The 17,674-nt window shown below is 42.7% G+C and overlaps 1 protein-coding gene across 1 annotated transcript; it reads left to right on the plus strand.

Moving 5' to 3' along the window:
* Nucleotides 1-1,193: 1,193 nt before the first annotated feature.
* LOC124116739 lies at nucleotides 1,194-10,202 on the plus strand. Its single transcript, XM_046478202.2, has 2 exons — nucleotides 1,194-1,878; nucleotides 9,537-10,202. Exons 1-2 carry the CDS (start codon nucleotides 1,194-1,196, stop codon nucleotides 10,088-10,090), a joined length of 1,239 nt encoding a protein of 412 aa, XP_046334158.2. The 3' UTR covers nucleotides 10,091-10,202.
* The last annotated feature ends 7,472 nt before the right edge of the window (nucleotides 10,203-17,674 follow it).

The raw sequence follows: 17,674 nt of genomic DNA on the forward strand, positions 1-17,674 counted from the left end.
GTTCTACATCATCAAACCGACAGAGTTATGATTACCTTACTGTCCAGTTGACACACAGAGATGGTGTGTGTTACCACCATGACATATCGTTGCTAATGTTAAATACTCCAAACAAAGCGCATGTGTAATTGATATGAGTAATTTAAAGCAGGTTCAATTCTGACGCATTTTACGGTCAGCAGTACCCAAGCACACAAGTTATTTGCAAATGTGTCCGAAAGATAAATGCCTCATTAAAGGCGTTGGTGTAAGTTGGAATTATGCAAGTGTTACTAGAATATGTGTATTGAACAATATCTTAAATATAAAAAAGATAAATGGAGTTAATGTATGACCATTTGAAGGAGTTTAGTAGAATAACTTTTGGATAGGAATGGTGATAGCCTATTGTTTGTGCCTGTATAATATATGATAACCGCCTTTTCTGTCAATAAACATGTTTATTTCATGAGAGTTTATATTACGACTGAGGATGTAACATAACGTCCACATTTTCAGGTCATAATACAAAATAAGCGGCGTCATCTAGAGGCACCATCTACATGACATCTACCCTGCTAGGGCGTGGCGTCGTCATCTAGTGTGACTTCAACAATGGCCTTAGCATTACGCCAACAATAGTGTTAGCATTACGTCAACAATGATGTTAGCACTAATTCAACAACGGTGTTAGCATTAGGTTAACAATGATGTTACCACTGCGTCAACAATAGCCTTAACATTACTTCAACAAATGTGCTTCCTACAATGGTGTTAGCATCAAGTCAAAATCGGTGTTAACATTACGTCAACAATGATCTTAGCATTACTTCAACAATGGAGTTAGCATTACGTTAACAATAGTCTTAACATTACTTCAACAATGGTGCTGCCTACAATGGTCTTAGCATTACGTCAACAATTCAGTAGGGGTGGTATGACAAAGTGTCACATTGGCATGTATTTTTATATAAATCGCTTATGGATGATCACGTTTTAAAATGTATCATAATAAATAATTTCTCTTTTCCAGTGACGCACAGAAGGTAGAACTGTGGGCATTTTCGATGGACAGAGATTGACACGATTATGTAAACCTAACACATTCTTAATTTCTGACGATTGTCATGCTGAACTGATATCAAGGTTTCACCACTAAACCACCCATCTTCTATAAAGACACATACACAGTTGGCATCACCGGTGTTGAAGTCATGCTGAGAAGGGATCATGTGTTATTCCTCACCGCTGTGTTTGTGGGGACTGGACTCCTTGTCTTAACTACCCGGGAACCTGCGCAGTTCATGACCATCCTGGACACAGGCTATTCGAACTTCACTCATCATTTTTCTCTCCACCCAAAAGGTTCACAGGCCGAGTGCAAAAACGTTTTGGACGAAATGGTGAGAGGAACGTGGACACCGAGGAACGTGACGTTTGAAGAAAGACAGAAAGTTGAAAGATTCTTGATAGCTTCCAGAGGAAAATATTTCGTACCAACAACCTTGGCACGCCCCGATGGTGTTTGTGGAAATACAACTTTTGACTTTCTGAAAGGCCTACAACACCAGGCTCTGTGGTTCCGACCCCTGTGTGATCCGTTTGGTCCAACGCCATGTTGCTATAACAACAAGTGCGTGTATAAGACAGTGAAGGAATGTATGTGTGAGAGCTGTTTTGACATGCGCAGACCTATTAATGCTGAACTTGCTGATTGGAAACCATCAAACCCCAATTGTCAGATCTCAATGTTGAACAAAGACGAAGCGTGTGAACTAATTAAAGGGGCTACTATCTACTACATCGGGGACTCGTTCTTGAGGCAGATGTACACCGTGACTGTCCACATCCTCACTGGCAACTATAAGGACTCCACGCTAAAGTCTTCAACACCAAAAGGTTTGTTTGCTTGAATGTATCATGTTTCCGTTTTGTCCAATAAGTGTCCCCAAAGCTGTCACGCCTTGTCAATAAAACAAATTCCATTGTTCATGGTTGCCATAACTTCTGGCCTATGATACAATTACATGAACTGGGCCTGTGTTACTGCTGGTGGACAGAGTTCCCCGAGTTTTATCCTAAGCTCAGAAGGATTTATCACACGCACACGCACATGCCCGCCCGCACACACACAAGCACTGGGGACATTAGTACACAGGGTTAATAGTACACCAGGAGAGTTCACAGACAGACAGATTTTATATTTGAGTCTCACCTCACAAAAATATTTACATAGATACATTTAACAGTACATATAAGTGAGCCACCTGTCAAGGGTTACGAGAGACTTATATATCACAGTAGGTTATATAAAATATACTACCCGTCACTAGCCATATGAACTATTTTTTCTTCTTTGGAGGATTAAAAAGCAGGTTATGGCTGTAAAATATACATGATATTTAAAAAGTAAAACAAGTTTATCAGTATTACGTAACTTAGGAGGTTTGGATAGCTAAAACTCACCTTTTCGCATGAACATTCACGCATATCATCGTACACAGGGCAATCCAGCAATACATGACATTCATCCTCAATACTTTCCTTACACTGAAAACACACTCTTTCATTCACATTCATATTCGTATATCTGCCTGTTTCCAACTTTAGAGGAGCAACACCTGATGTAACTTTGGAGAAAGCAGAGCGGTAAGAACGAGGCATATGCATACTTACATAACTTTCACACCCATACACATCTTTCAACATTCTATACGTACGTAGTTTATTTCCCCCCGTTCTTCCGCCAGCCTTGCATAACAGTTCATTTCAATCAGACACATACTTTCCCATGCATATATCATGCACACGTACAACTACAGTTTTCACGCTAACATTCTCAGAAATATTCAGACCCGATTCGTTCAGCTTTGCCCCCACACGAAAGTTCCAGTTTTTCACGCGTCCACCCGCATACCGCTCGGACCACATAAAAACATACTTATTTAATCTAAAGGACATTTTAGTAAAACGACAATACTGTCAAACAATACACATCCACTGTCTAACTAACGGAGGAATCCATCCCATATCTCCAATAACAGCAACATTTGGCAATATATTTACCCAACCCTAAGAAAAGCTCGATGGTGAACGGCATTTACAGAAGTAATGTCACGATGACCCCAAGTAGATGCCCCATAACTCAAAACTTGCCAAACCATGGTATCATATAATGTGGAATACATAGTGGATTGCATACCTCCGATTGCCTTATATTTACATATAAGAAGACCGAATGCTCTGTTGGCCGATTCAGCTGCTGCTCTTGCCATAGCATTGTAGTCAAGATGTTCCGTGAGCAGTAGGCCTAGATAATTATAACAATCAACAATGTCTAAAACAGAGTTACCAATTTTTAAAAAAGCTGTTGTTCTTGGAACGTTTGCATTTCTAAAGTGTATAATCTTGGATGTGTCATCATTAATAAGGATACAATTGTCTACACACCAAGTATTCAAAACATGTAATATGCGATTCAAATCATCTGCCGATTCTGCAAGTAAAATAAGATCATCAGCATATGCTAAGGCCGCAATAGTAATATCATCAACACAAATACCAAACCAGTTAAATATGTTAAATAGTTTCTCCAATGCTGTTTGTGATTATAGTATGATGTGTTTCCCTACTATTGTTTTCGATTGCTTGTGGGGTTTTGCGCTTGGATGCAGAGCAGTTTAGACGCGTTTTCCTTGCTCTCGCGATTGAGAAGTTACGTGACGTAACTGGGCTAAATGGACTATCCAAGCCAACTGAACATATGGGGATCTCAGAGTCAGGTCAGCGTTGATTCGAATAATACTAGTAAGGTCAAGACATTGTTTGATCAGATGCGTCACCTGACGGGCATGGTACACTATGTACAGCAGAAAGTGCAGCGTGTAGACAATATTGATGATAAACTCACAATGATTGATGGAAAAATGACCTTGCTTGAAAATACCCCGAAGCAGACCATCACAAGGGTAGTTAAACTTGAGTTTTGTGTTCAGAATTGTGTCTCAGCAAGCCTAGAACTTAAATCTGAAAGTACTAAAGAACGAAATTGCTGACAGAGCATATAGACTACACTTCGTCGGAATGTGTTAGAATCGGGGGATATGGATAATGTATAGTACGATGTAGACTCCCTGTACCAACAACAGGGATATGAAAGAGGCTAACTAATTGATCAATCAATAGGAAACGCAGTTGATTTGATTATGTAGACTGTAATTGCAGGATATTTTAATATAGATATACTTCGAGAGCATAATCCAAAAATCGAATATTTGCAAATGGTGCATCGACTTTCACAAATTATTAGAGAACCTACGCGAATCACCTTACATTCCAGTACGTTGATGTGACAGACGACGGGACGCGGGGTTACTTCATCCAGTTTGTAGTGACCACTGTCCATTTTTTGTCGCCATCAAAGAAACAATTCCAAAATGTCATTATTTTACACGTAAAGGGTATTATTATTCCATAGCAGACCTAGATGCTAAATATTGATAGTGAATTATTATTCTCATCTGGGATTGTGAACACAATTACTGATGAACTGACACCTCGAATTATTAAAACCTATTTACTTGCCAAAATTATTCTGAGATTAGATCTGAAGGCTATTATTATGTTAATGGGTATGACCTTCGAATCGTCCCGTTTGGAAACGTCAGCCTAGACAAAGAAATACTGCTGAATATCGTTGACTCTGTACATCATTTCTTCTCTATGAGCAAAAGATTTGTCTAAACATGCACTCTTATTTATATCTCACCACCAGCTGTTTGCCTTCGATGTACCACATGTGACTTAATATCAAGTTTATCCTACTGTATAACATATATACTACTGCTGCTTGTTCAAACTTTATTGGGGAGAGATATATATATAGGCTCTGCCTGTTTATCAATCCCCTTTCACTGTACAAAGTGGAAATAAATATTGTTTACAAAAACAAAAAACCCACCTCGAATTATAAAAGTTTGTATTCCTAATAAAATTGTTACCATACGATCAAAGGTTCTACAGTGGATCAATAATGAAATACGTTCCTCAATAAGAAAACATAACAAAGCTAAAAAACGTAATACTCCAGCTGATTGGGCAAATTTTAGGTTGTTAAGAAATAAAGTAATCAACTATGTCCGTAAGGCAAAGAAAACATATGCATGTAAAATTGATACTGTAATAAACAGTTATTATTACATTTCTCTCTTCAATGAGCAATATTCCCATCACTATGGAAAGAAGCTCTTTTCATTCCTATTCAGAAGAAAATAGTGTGAATGAATGTACAAATTACATACCGTTTGCGTTCACAAGTTGTTTAGCAAAGATATTTGAAAAAAGTATATTCAAACATGTGTATAACTATTTAAGGAATGATAATGTGCTCACTAACCTACAAACTGGATTCATGCAGGGTGACTCCACCTTAAATCAGCTGACTTTATTGAAAGGGCATGAGATGAAGGTAAGGAAGTTAGAGCTGTATTTTGAGACAAAAGTAAAGCTTTTGATAAAATTGGGTACAAAGGAATAATTCATAAGCTACACCATTATGGTATCTGGGGATATTTATTGAAATGGTTTGATAGTTACTTAGAAAATCGATACCAAAAGGTAGTTATAAATGGCTATTGCTCAGATCAAAAAGCTGTCTTGGCCGGTGTGCCACAGGGCTCGGTCTTTGGGCCATTATTGTTTATGATCTATATGACTATGTTATTGTTGAAGGAATAATAGTAATATAAGACTTTTTGCTGATGACACATCTTTGTATGTGATCATGGAAGATCCCGATATAGATGCTCGTAATCTCAATAATGACTTGGACAGAATTTCAGAATGGGCTGCCAGATGGCAAGCTAAATTTATTCCCGAAAAAAACTGAATCTAATCAATTTACCCGTAAATTAAACCCTAGTTGCACACCTAAGTGATATATGAATGGCGCAGAAATCAAAGATGTACAAAGTCAGAAGCACCTAGGTATTACTTTACATACAAAGTTATTGTACATGGAAAATGCACATTGATGATATTGCAAGGAAATGTTGTCCCCTGGTTAATTGTTTAAGAAGTTATAAATATCGTCTATCCCGAACTAACTTAGAAACTATGTACAAATAATTAATTTACCATTTTTTTTAGTATTGTTGTCATATTTGGGACAACTGTACTAATGAACAAGTTAATTTATTGAAAAAAATACACTTAGAACCATATGTGGCGCTGTCCGGGGTACGAGTCATCAGAAGATTTACAATGAAACAAATTGTAAGTCATTAAAAGAAAGAAGATACAATTAACAATTGGTAATGTTTTACAAAATGAATAACCATTTCTCCCCGGAATATCTTTGTAGGCTTATTCATGATACAGTTTCGGAAAACACAAATTATAACTTAAGGGAAAAAACTAATCTTCAAACAGTGAAGTGTAAAACAAAGGCTTATGCAGATCTATTTATACCAGCTACAACACAACTTTGGAATACGTTACCAGAAAACCTAACGGGGGCAAAGACCGTTGCACAATTTCAGAATTTGCTTCACGTGAGGGGAGATAATGGTATACACCTGGGATTTAAATTATGGAAACAGACTATGTCAAATTATTCACAGTCGCCTCAGGCTTGGCTGCAGCGATCTAAACGAAGATCAGTATGATAGATATATCTTGGATACAAAAACTTGTTCCTGTGGATATCATATCGAAGATGCTTTACACTTCTTTTTTGTTTGTACAAATTTTTATGTTCTTCGAAATGAAATGTATTTTTACCAACATGGTTATTCTTTACAAACAGTGCTATGCGGAAATTCGTATTTGAGTAAGGAAGAGAAAATCCAAACATTACATTATATACAAAACTTCATATTAAAATCTTGCAGATTTTCAATTAAATTGATTGTTTAACATAAAATGCAAAAATATTTATTATATATACACATCAAGCTTGGCATGTACAGTTCATTTGTTACATCTAACCTTCTTTGATGTATTTATTGTGTCATGTCTTCTGTGTAATGGAGCGGTATTAACATAAGCGCTTCGCTTGTTTACCAATCCATTGTCACATTTTTGTGAAAATAAATATGTTTAAACCATCAAGCGCTTTGCTTGTTTACCAATCCATTTTCACATTTTTGTGAAAATAAATGTGTTGAAATTATACGAAAGAGGATGTGTACAGAGAGATTAACCTTGTGAGAGTTCATAGAATGGAACCGCGAAATGAAAACAGACCCCGTACGATAGTGGCTAAGTTCTCTGGCTCTGATGAGAGATGGAACGTTCTAATAAGGGCGAAGAATCTCAAGGACTCAAGTTTGGTGTCAGTGAACGGCCCCAGCTGAAATTGTTAAACGGCGACGAGAGCTTCTCTCTTTGCTTAAAGAGGATAAAACGGAGAGGTCCAACTGTTGACATACTGTATATTTTGTAACAAATGTTATATTTAGGATAACACTTTCTTAGTAAAGTACAGATTCTCGTACCTTTGTGGAGTCCCGTCCCGTCCGAGATACAAATGCCAGAGTGAGGCACATAATCGCCAGCACACAAAGTCAGCGAACTAACCCACTCAGCCACCGAGGCTTCCACAAAAATGAAAGTCCGACTGATAGTCTAGATCACGTACTTCTGAAAAAAATCCTAGACGGGACTCAACCAGAACGAGAATCTGTACTTTACTAAGAAAATGTTATCACAAATATAACATTTGTTACATTTGACCAATTTCGCAATGGCATTGTATAGTCATAGACTGTATATTAACAACAGAAGGTGTTTCCCTGGTGAGAATCCGTTTGAAGATTCGAGACAGTCGATGTGGTCACTCAGACCTTCGTATGCCAATGTATTTAAACATTCCCAAGATAGACAACCACACAAAACGCGACGAATCAAAGAGCGTGACATTACACATCTCTAGGCATAAATGAGGGAGAGAGAGAGAGAGAGAGAGAGAGAGAGAGAGAGAGAGAGAGAGAGAGAGAGAGATGTTTATTATAGTGTCACATGTTATATACACTTCATACTAAAACACGTACACGAACAGTAAAATATAACATCCGACCAGGTATGGCCTACGAAACACTTAGACATAAAAGCAAATTATAACATCATGATCTGGGTAAGGTAAAATAAGACATATACTAACACAATGTTTAAAATTAAGGTTGGGTTATGAACACGCAGGCTCGCACGCACACGCACACACACACGCCAAATTACTTATAAAGTCACGCACACTATCATACACAAACACGTAGGTACCCCCCACCCCCCCCCCCCCCCCCCACCCCCACCCCCCCACCCCACCATACCACGTACACACGCACACACACACGCACACGCACAAGTACACGCACACACAAACACACGCACTCACACACACATACCATACGTACATTATACCATACACACGCACACACACACACACACACACACGCACACACACCATACGTACATTATACGGTTTGAAATCTAGATGACATATTTCTGAATTTACTACTTGTATTACAAACTATGAAATGTTATGTTTTGTTGTATTGACATTCCTGGATATGCAAAGTTTTATAAACCTCGTGTTACAAATTCTTAGAAAATAAAGATCCGGGGTAGAATAGGTCTTCAGCAACCCATGCTTGCCGTAAAAGGCGACTATGCTTGTCGTAAGAGGCGACTACCGGAATCGGGTGGTCAGGCTCCCTGACTTGGTTGATGCATGTTATCGTATCCCAATTGCGTGAATCGATGATGCCAATCACTGGATTGTCTGTTCCAGACTTGATTATTTACAGCTGTCATATAGATGGAATATTGCTGAGTGCAGCGTCAAACAACAAAAAAACACAAAAAAACACTTCTGTTTGTGATTATAGTGTGCTGTATTTCCCCACTACTGTTTGTGATTATAGTTCGCTGTGTTTCCCCTCTGCTGTTTGTGATTATAGTTTGCTGTTTTCCCAAATGCTGTTTGTGATTATAGCGTGCTGTGTTTCCCCACTGCTGTTTATGATAACAGTAAACTGTGTGTTTCACCATTGCTGTTTGTGACTATAGTGTTCTGTGTTTCCCCACTGCTGTTTGTGACTATAGTGTGCTGTGTTTCCCCTCTTTTGTTTGTGATTATAGTTCGCTGTTTTCCCAAATGCTGTTAGTGATTATAGCGTGCTGTGTTTCCCCACTGCTGTTTATGATAACAGTGAACTGTGTGTTTCACCATTGCTGTTTGTGACCATAGTGTGCTGTGTGTCCCCACTGCCGTGTGTGATAATAGTGAACTGTGTGTTTCTCCACAGCTGTTTGTGAATATAGTGTGCTGTGTGTCCCCACTGCCGTGTGTGATAATAGTGAACTGTGTGTTTCTCCACTGCTGTTTGTGAATATAGTGTGCTGTGTTTCCCCACTGCCGTGTGTGATAATAGTGAACTGTGTGTTTCTCCACTGCTGTTTGTGAATATAGTGTACTGTGTTTCCCACTGCTGTTTGTGATTATAGTGTGCTGTGTTTCCCAACTGCTGTTTGTGAATATAGTGTGCTGTATTTTTCAGGGTGGCGGGAGTACTGTTCAGGCTGGATGCAGCTGCTGTGCTACTCCTACTTAAACTACGCCGCTCCCGTGTGTGGCAGCCAGACCAACGTCATCCATGTTGAACTCCTCACACACAATCACGGCCCAAGATTACTCAGCTTACTGAAAAGTAAAAAGAACCAGAAGTCTATTTTCTTTGTGGGCATTGGTATCCACGGGACCTATAATGAACAGCTGGTCTGGAAGAACTTTCTTTCTCCATCAATCAACTTTCTACACGAAAGCGCAAGAAATAAGATAGTATGGCCGAAACTGGTGTGGGTTTCCCCCCACGCTCCCGGAATACTGAAAACACCACGGGTTCCAGGCCAGAGTTACAGCAGCGTTGTCAGATATAACGCCTTCATCAACAGCCATGTCAGAGCAGCTGGGATACCAATACTGGACACCTTCAACATGACAGACGGCATCATGAGCTACGACGGGGCACACTACGGGTTCGGAATTAACATGATCAAATCTCAGATTGTGTTTAACTACCTTACACATCTGCGGGCACATGGCATATGGTGACTCAGCATAAAGTGTGAGTGTGTGCAGGCATGTGGCATGTGATGCATATTTAAGCAATAGGTGTATGCTGAGGGATTGTGTGGCTGAGTGAAATAGTCCTATTTTCTTTTTCATTTGTATACTCTTGGAGATTTTCACTGTTAATTTATTCATTATGTTAATTCATCATCTTTTCAATTGTTTGTACTAACTGAGTCAAAGCATTAGTATAGGATTAAACTATGTGATCTTTACATATACCAACACATACTTATTACTGTGATCAAGAGGTGGTCCAATACGGACTACAACAGTGAACAGTATTTCAGTCACCTGGATGAAAGAGGAAACATCAGAAACTTTTGAGAACTTTACTGAAACCATGCATCACCCTCACGGAAACCATGTATCACCCTCACGGAAACCATGTATCACCCTCACAGAAACCATGCATCACCCTCACGGAAACCAAGCATCACCCTGATAGAAACCATGCATCACCCTCACTGAAACCATGTATCACCCTGAATGAAACCATGCATCACCCTCACGGAAACCATGTATCACCCTCACAGAAACCATGTATCACCCTCACAGAAACCATGCATCACCCTCACGGAAACCACGCATCACCCTCACGGAAACCATGTATCACCCTCACAGAAACCATGCATCACCCTCACGGAAACCATGTATCACCCTCACGGAAACCATGCATCACCCTCACTGAAACCATGCATCACCCTCACGGAAACCACGCATCACCCTCACGGAAACCATGTATCACCCTCACGGAAACCATGTATAACCCTAACGGAAACCATGCATCAACCTCACGGAAACCATGCATCACCCTCACGGAAACCATGTATCACCCTCACGGAAACCATGCATCACCCTTGCTGAAGCCATGCATCAACCTCGCAGAAACCACGCATCACCCTCACAGAAACCATGCATCGCCCTTACTGAAACTATGCATCAACCTCACAGAAACCAAGCATCGCCCTCACTGAAACTATGCATCAACCTCACAGAAACCATGTATCACCCTCACGGAAACCATGCATCACCCTCACGGAAACCATGTATCACCTTCACAGAAACCATGCATCACCCTCACAGAAACCATGTATCACCCTCACGGAAACCATCCATCACCCTCACTGAAACCATGTATCACGCTCACAGAAACCATGCATCACCCTCACGGAAACCATGCATCACCCTCACTGAAACCATGTATCACCCTCACGGAAACCACGCATCGCCCTCACGGAAACCATGTATCATCCTCACGGAAACCATGCATCACCCTCACAGAAACCATGCATCACCCTCAGTGAAACCATGCATCACCCTGACAGAAACCATGAATCACCCTCACTGAAACCACGCATCACCCTCAGTGAAACCATGCATCACCCTTGCTGAAGCCATGCATCACCCTCACTGAAACCATGCATCACCCTCACGGAAACCACGCATCACCCTTGCTGAAGCCATGCATCAACCTCACAGAAACCACGCATCACCCTCAGTGAAACCATGCATCACCCTCACTGAAACTTTGCATCAACCTCACAGAAACCACGCATCACCCTCACAGAAACCATGCATCACCCTCAAAGAAACCACGCATCACCCTCACAGAAACCATGTATCACTTCACTGAAACCATGAATCACTTCACTGAAACCACGCATCATCCTGACTGAAACCCATACACATCCTGGTCACAGCTACACTCATAGGACCGATGGGAGTGTTCAGTCTTAACAACAGGCTTACATCCTGTTCAAAGCTGCACTCATAGGACCGATGGGAGTGTTCAGTCTTAACAACAGGTTTACATCCTGTTCACAGCTACAATCATAGGACCGATGGGAGTGTTCAGTCTTAACAACATGCTTACATCCTGTTCACAGCTATACTCATAGGACCGATGGGAGTGTTCAGTCTTAACAACAGGTTTACACCCTGTTCACAGCTACACTCATAGGACCGGTGGGAGTGTTCAGTCTGCACAACAGGCTTACATCCTGGTCACAGCTACACTCATAGGACCGGTGGGAGTGTTCAGTCTTAACAACAGGCTTACATCCTGTTCACAGCAACACTCATAGGACAGGTGGGAGTGTTCAGTCTGCACAACAGGTTTACATCCTGTTCACAGCTACACTCAGAAGACAGGTGGGAGCGTTCTGTCTGCACAACAGGCTTACATCCTGTTCACAGCTACACTCATAGGACCGATAGGAGTGTTCAGTCTTAACAACAGGTTTACATCCTGTTCACAGCTACACTCATAGGACCGATGGGAGTGTTCAGTCTTAACAACATGCTTACATCCTGTTCACAGCTACACTCATAGGACCGATGGGAGTGTTCAGTCTTAACAACAGGTTTACACCCTGTTTTCAGCTACACTCATAGGACCGATGGGAGTGTTCAGTCTTAACAACAGGCTTACATCCTGTTCAAAGCTACACTCATAGGACCGGTGGGAGTGTTCAGTCTTAACAACAGGTTTACATCCTGGTCACAGCTACACTCAGAAGACGGGTGGGAGTGTTCAGTCTGCACAACAGGCTTACATCCTGGTCACAGCTACACTCATAAGACCGATGGGAGTGTTCAGTCTTAACAACAGGCTTACATCCTGGTCACAGCTACACTCAGAAGACCGGTGGGAGTGTTCAGTCTTAACAACAGGCTTACATCCTGTTCACAGCTACACTCATAGGACCGATGGGAGTGTTCAGTCTTAACAACAGGTTTACATCCTGTTCACAGCTACACTCATAGGACCGATGGTAGTGTTCAGTCTTAACAACAGGTTTACACCCTGGTCACAGCTACACTCATAAGACCGATGGGAGTGTTCAGTCTTAACAACAGGCTTACATCCTGTTCACAGCTACACTCAGAAGACCGGTGGGAGTGTTCAGTCTGCATCACAGGCTTACATCCTGGTCACAGCTACACTCATAGGACCGGTGGGAGTGTTCAGTCTGCATAACAGGTTTACATCCTGTTCACAGCTACACTCATAGGACCGGTGGGAGTGTTCAGTCTTAACAACAGGCTTACATCCTGTTCACAGCTACACTCATAGGGCCGGTGAGAGTGTTCAGTCTTAACAACATGCTTACATCCTGTTCACAGCTACACTGATAGGACCGATCGGATTGTTCAGTCTTAACAACAGGTTTACACTCTGTTCACAGCTACACTCATAGGACCGATGGGAGTGTTCAGTCTTAACAACAGGCTTACATCCTGGTCACAGGTACACACATAGGACCGGTGGGAGTGTTCAGTCTGCACAACAGGCTTACATCCTGGTCACAGCTACACTCATAAGACCGATAGGAGTGTTCAGTCTTAACAACAGGCTTACATCCTGGTCACAGCTATACTCAGAAGACCGGTGGGAGTGTTCAGTCTTAACAACAGGCTTACATCCTGGTCACAGCTACGCACATAGGACCGGTGGGAGTGTTCAGTCTTAACAACAGCCTTACATCCTGGTCACAGCTACACACATAGGACCGGTGGGAGTGTTCAGTCTGCACAACAGGCTTACATCCTGGTCACAGCTACACTCATAAGACCGATGGGAGTGTTCAGTCTGCACAACAGGCTTACATCCTGGTCACAGCTACACACATAGGACCGATGGGAGTGTTCAGTCTTACCAACAGGCTTACATCCTGGTGACAGCTACACTGAGAAGACCGATGGGAGTGTTCAGTCTGCACAACAGGCTTACATCCTGGTCACAGCTACACACATAGGACCGGTGGGAGTGTTCAGTCTGCACAACAGGCTTACATCCTGGTCACAGCTACACACATAGGACCGATGGGAGTGTTCAGTCTTAACAACAGGTTTACATCCTGTTCACAGCTACACACATAGGACCGATGGGAGTGTTCAGTCTTAACAACAGGCTTACATCCTGTTCACAGCTACACTCATAGGACCGATGGGAATGTTGAGTCTGCAGAACAGGCTTACATCCTGTTCACAGCTACACTTAGAAGACCGGTGGGAGTGTTCAGTCTTAACAACAGGCTTACATCTTGTTCACAGCTACACTCATAGGACCGATGGGAGTGTTCAGTCTTAACAACAGGTTTACATCCTGGTCACAGCTACACTCAGAAGACGGGTGGGAGTGTTCAGTCTGCACAACAGGCTTACATCCTGGTCACAGCTACACACATAGGACCGATGGGAGTGTTCAGTCTTAACAACAGGCTTACATCCTGTTCACAGCTACACTCATAAGACCGATGGGAATGTTGAGTCTGCAGAACAGGCTTACATCCTGTTCACAGCTACACTTAGAAGACCGGTGGGAGTGTTCAGTCTTAACAACAGGCTTACATCTTGTTCACAGCTACACTCATAGGACCGATGGGAGTGTTCAGTCTTAACAACAGGTTTACATCCTGGTCACAGCTACACTCAGAAGACGGGTCTGAGTGTTCAGTCTGCACAACAGGCTTACATCCTGGTCACAGCTACACACATAGGACCGATGGGAGTGTTCAGTCTTAACAACAGGTTTACATCCTGTTCACAGCTACACTCATAGGACCGATGGGAGTGTTCAGTCTTAACAACAGGCTTACATCCTGTTCACAGCTACACTGATAGGACCGATGGGAGTGTTGAGTCTGCAGAACAGGCTTACATCCTGTTCACAGCTACACTTAGAAGACCGGTGGGAGTGTTCAGTCTTAACAACAGGCTTACATCCTGGTCATTGCTACACTCATAGGACCGATTGGAGTGTTCAGTCTTAACAACAGGCTTACATCCTGTTCACAGCTACACTAATAGGACCGATGGGATTGTTCAGTCTGAACAACAGGTTTACACCCTGTTCACAGCTACACTCATAGGACCGATGGGAGTGTTGTCTTAACAACAGGCTTACATCCTGGTCACAGCTACACACATAGGACCGGTGGGAGTGTTCAGTCTGCACAACAGGCTTACATCCTGGTCACAGCTACACTCATAAGACCGATGGGAGTGTTCAGTCTTAACAACAGGCTTACATCCTGGTCACAGCTACACTCAGAAGACCGGTGGGAGTGTTCAGTCTTAACAACCGGCTTACATCCTGGTCACAGCTACACTCATAGGACCGATGGGAGTGTTCAGTCTTTAAAACAGGCTTACATCCTGGTCACAGCTACACACATAGGACCGGTGGGAGTGTTCAGTCTTAACAACAGGCTTACATCCTGGTCACAGCTACACACATAGGACCGGTGGGAGTGTTCAGTCTGCACAAGAGGCTTACATCCTGGTCACAGCTACACTCATAAGACCGATGGCAGTGTTCAGTCTTAACAACAGGCTTACATCCTGGTCACAGCTACACTCATAGGACCGATGGGAGTGTTCAGTCTGAACAACAGGCTTATATCCTGTTCAAAGCTGCACTCATAGGACCGATGGGAGTGTTCAGTCTTAACAACAGGTTTACATCCTGTTCACAGCTACACTCAGAGGACCGATGGGAGTGTTCAGTCTTAACAACAGGCTTACATCCTGTTCACAGCTATACTCATAGGACCGATGGGAGTGTTCAGTCTTAACAACAGATTTACACCCTGTTCACAGCTACACTCATAGGACCGGTGGGAGTGTTCAGTCTGCACAACAGGCTTACATCCTGGTCACAGCTACACTCATAGGACCGATGGGAGTGTTGAGTCTGCAGAACAGGCTTACATCCTGTTCACAGCTACACTTAGAAGACCGGTGGGAGTGTTCAGTCTTAACAACAGGCTTACATCCTGGTCATTGCTACACTCATAGGACCGATTGGAGTGTTCAGTCTTAACAACAGGCTTACATCCTGTTCACAGCTACACTAATAGGACCGATGGGATTGTTCAGTCTGAACAACAGGTTTACACCCTGTTCACAGCTACACTCATAGGACCGATGGGAGTGTTCAGTCTTAACAACAGGCTTACATCCTGGTCACAGCTACACACATAGGACCGGTGGGAGTGTTCAGTCTGCACAACAGGCTTACATCCTGGTCACAGCTACACTCATAAGACCGATGGGAGTGTTCAGTCTTAACAACAGGCTTACATCCTGGTCACAGCTACACTCAGAAGACCGGTGGGAGTGTTCAGTCTTAACAACCGGCTTACATCCTGGTCACAGCTACACTCATAGGACCGATGGGAGTGTTCAGTCTTTAAAACAGGCTTACATCCTCGTCACAGCTACACACATAGGACCGGTGGGAGTGTTCAGTCTTAACAACAGGCTTACATCCTGGTCACAGCTACACACATAGGACCGGTGGGAGTGTTCAGTCTGCACAAGAGGCTTACATCCTGGTCACAGCTACACTCATAAGACCGATGGCAGTGTTCAGTCTTAACAACAGGCTTACATCCTGGTCACAGCTACACTCATAGGATCGATGGGAGTGTTCAGTCTTAACAACAGGCTTACATCCTGTTCAAAGCTGCACTCATAGGACCGATGGGAGTGTTCAGTCTTAACAACAGGTTTACATCCTGTTCACAGCTACACTCATAGGACCGATGGGAGTGTTCAGTCTTAACAACATGCTTACATCATGTTCACAGCTATACTCATAGGACCGATGGGAGTGTTCAGTCTTAACAACAGGTTTACACCCTGTTCACAGCTACACTCATAGGACCGGTGGGAGTGTTCAGTCTGCACAACAGGCTTACATCCTGGTCACAGCTACACTCATAGGACCGATGGGAGTGTTCAGTCTTAACAACAGGCTTACATCCTTTTCACAGCTACACTCATAGCACCGGTGTAAGCGTTGAGTCTTAACAAGAGGTTTACATCGTGGTTACAGCTACACTCATAGGACCGATGGGAGTGTTCAGTCTTAACAACAGGTTTACACCCTGTTCACAGCTACACTCATAAGACCGCTGGGAGTGTTCAGTCTTAACAACAGACTTACATCCTGTTCAAAGCTGCACTCATAAGACCGATGGGAGTGTTCAGTCTTAACAACAGGCTTACATCCTGGTCACAGCTACAATCAGAAGACCGGTGGGAGTGTTCAGTCTTAACAACCGGCTTACATCCTGGTCACAGCTACACTCATAGGACCGATGGGAGTGTTCAGTCTTTAAAACAGGCTTACATCCTCGTCACAGCTACACACATAGGACAGGTGGGAGTGTTCAGTCTTAACAACAGGCTTACATCCTGGTCACAGCTACACACATAGGACCGGTGGGAGTGTTCAGTCTGCACAAGAGGCTTACATCCTGGTCACAGCTACACTCATAAGACCGATGGCAGTGTTCAGTCTGAACAACAGGCTTACATCCTGGTCACAGCTACACTCATAGGACCGATGGGAGTGTTCAGTCTTAACAACAGGCTTACATCCTGTTCAAAGCTGCACTCATAGGACCGATGGGAGTGTTCAGTCTTAACAACAGGTTTACATCCTGTTCACAGCTACACTCATAGGACCGATGGGAGTGTTCAGTCTTAACAACATGCTTACATCCTGTTCACAGCTATACTCATAGGACCGATGGGAGTGTTCAGTCTTAA

The sequence above is a fragment of the Haliotis rufescens genome, unplaced genomic scaffold (genome assembly GCF_023055435.1).
Source record: "Haliotis rufescens isolate VD_foot unplaced genomic scaffold, xgHalRufe1.0.p SCAF_2, whole genome shotgun sequence".
Taxonomy (NCBI): domain Eukaryota; kingdom Metazoa; phylum Mollusca; class Gastropoda; order Lepetellida; family Haliotidae; genus Haliotis; species Haliotis rufescens.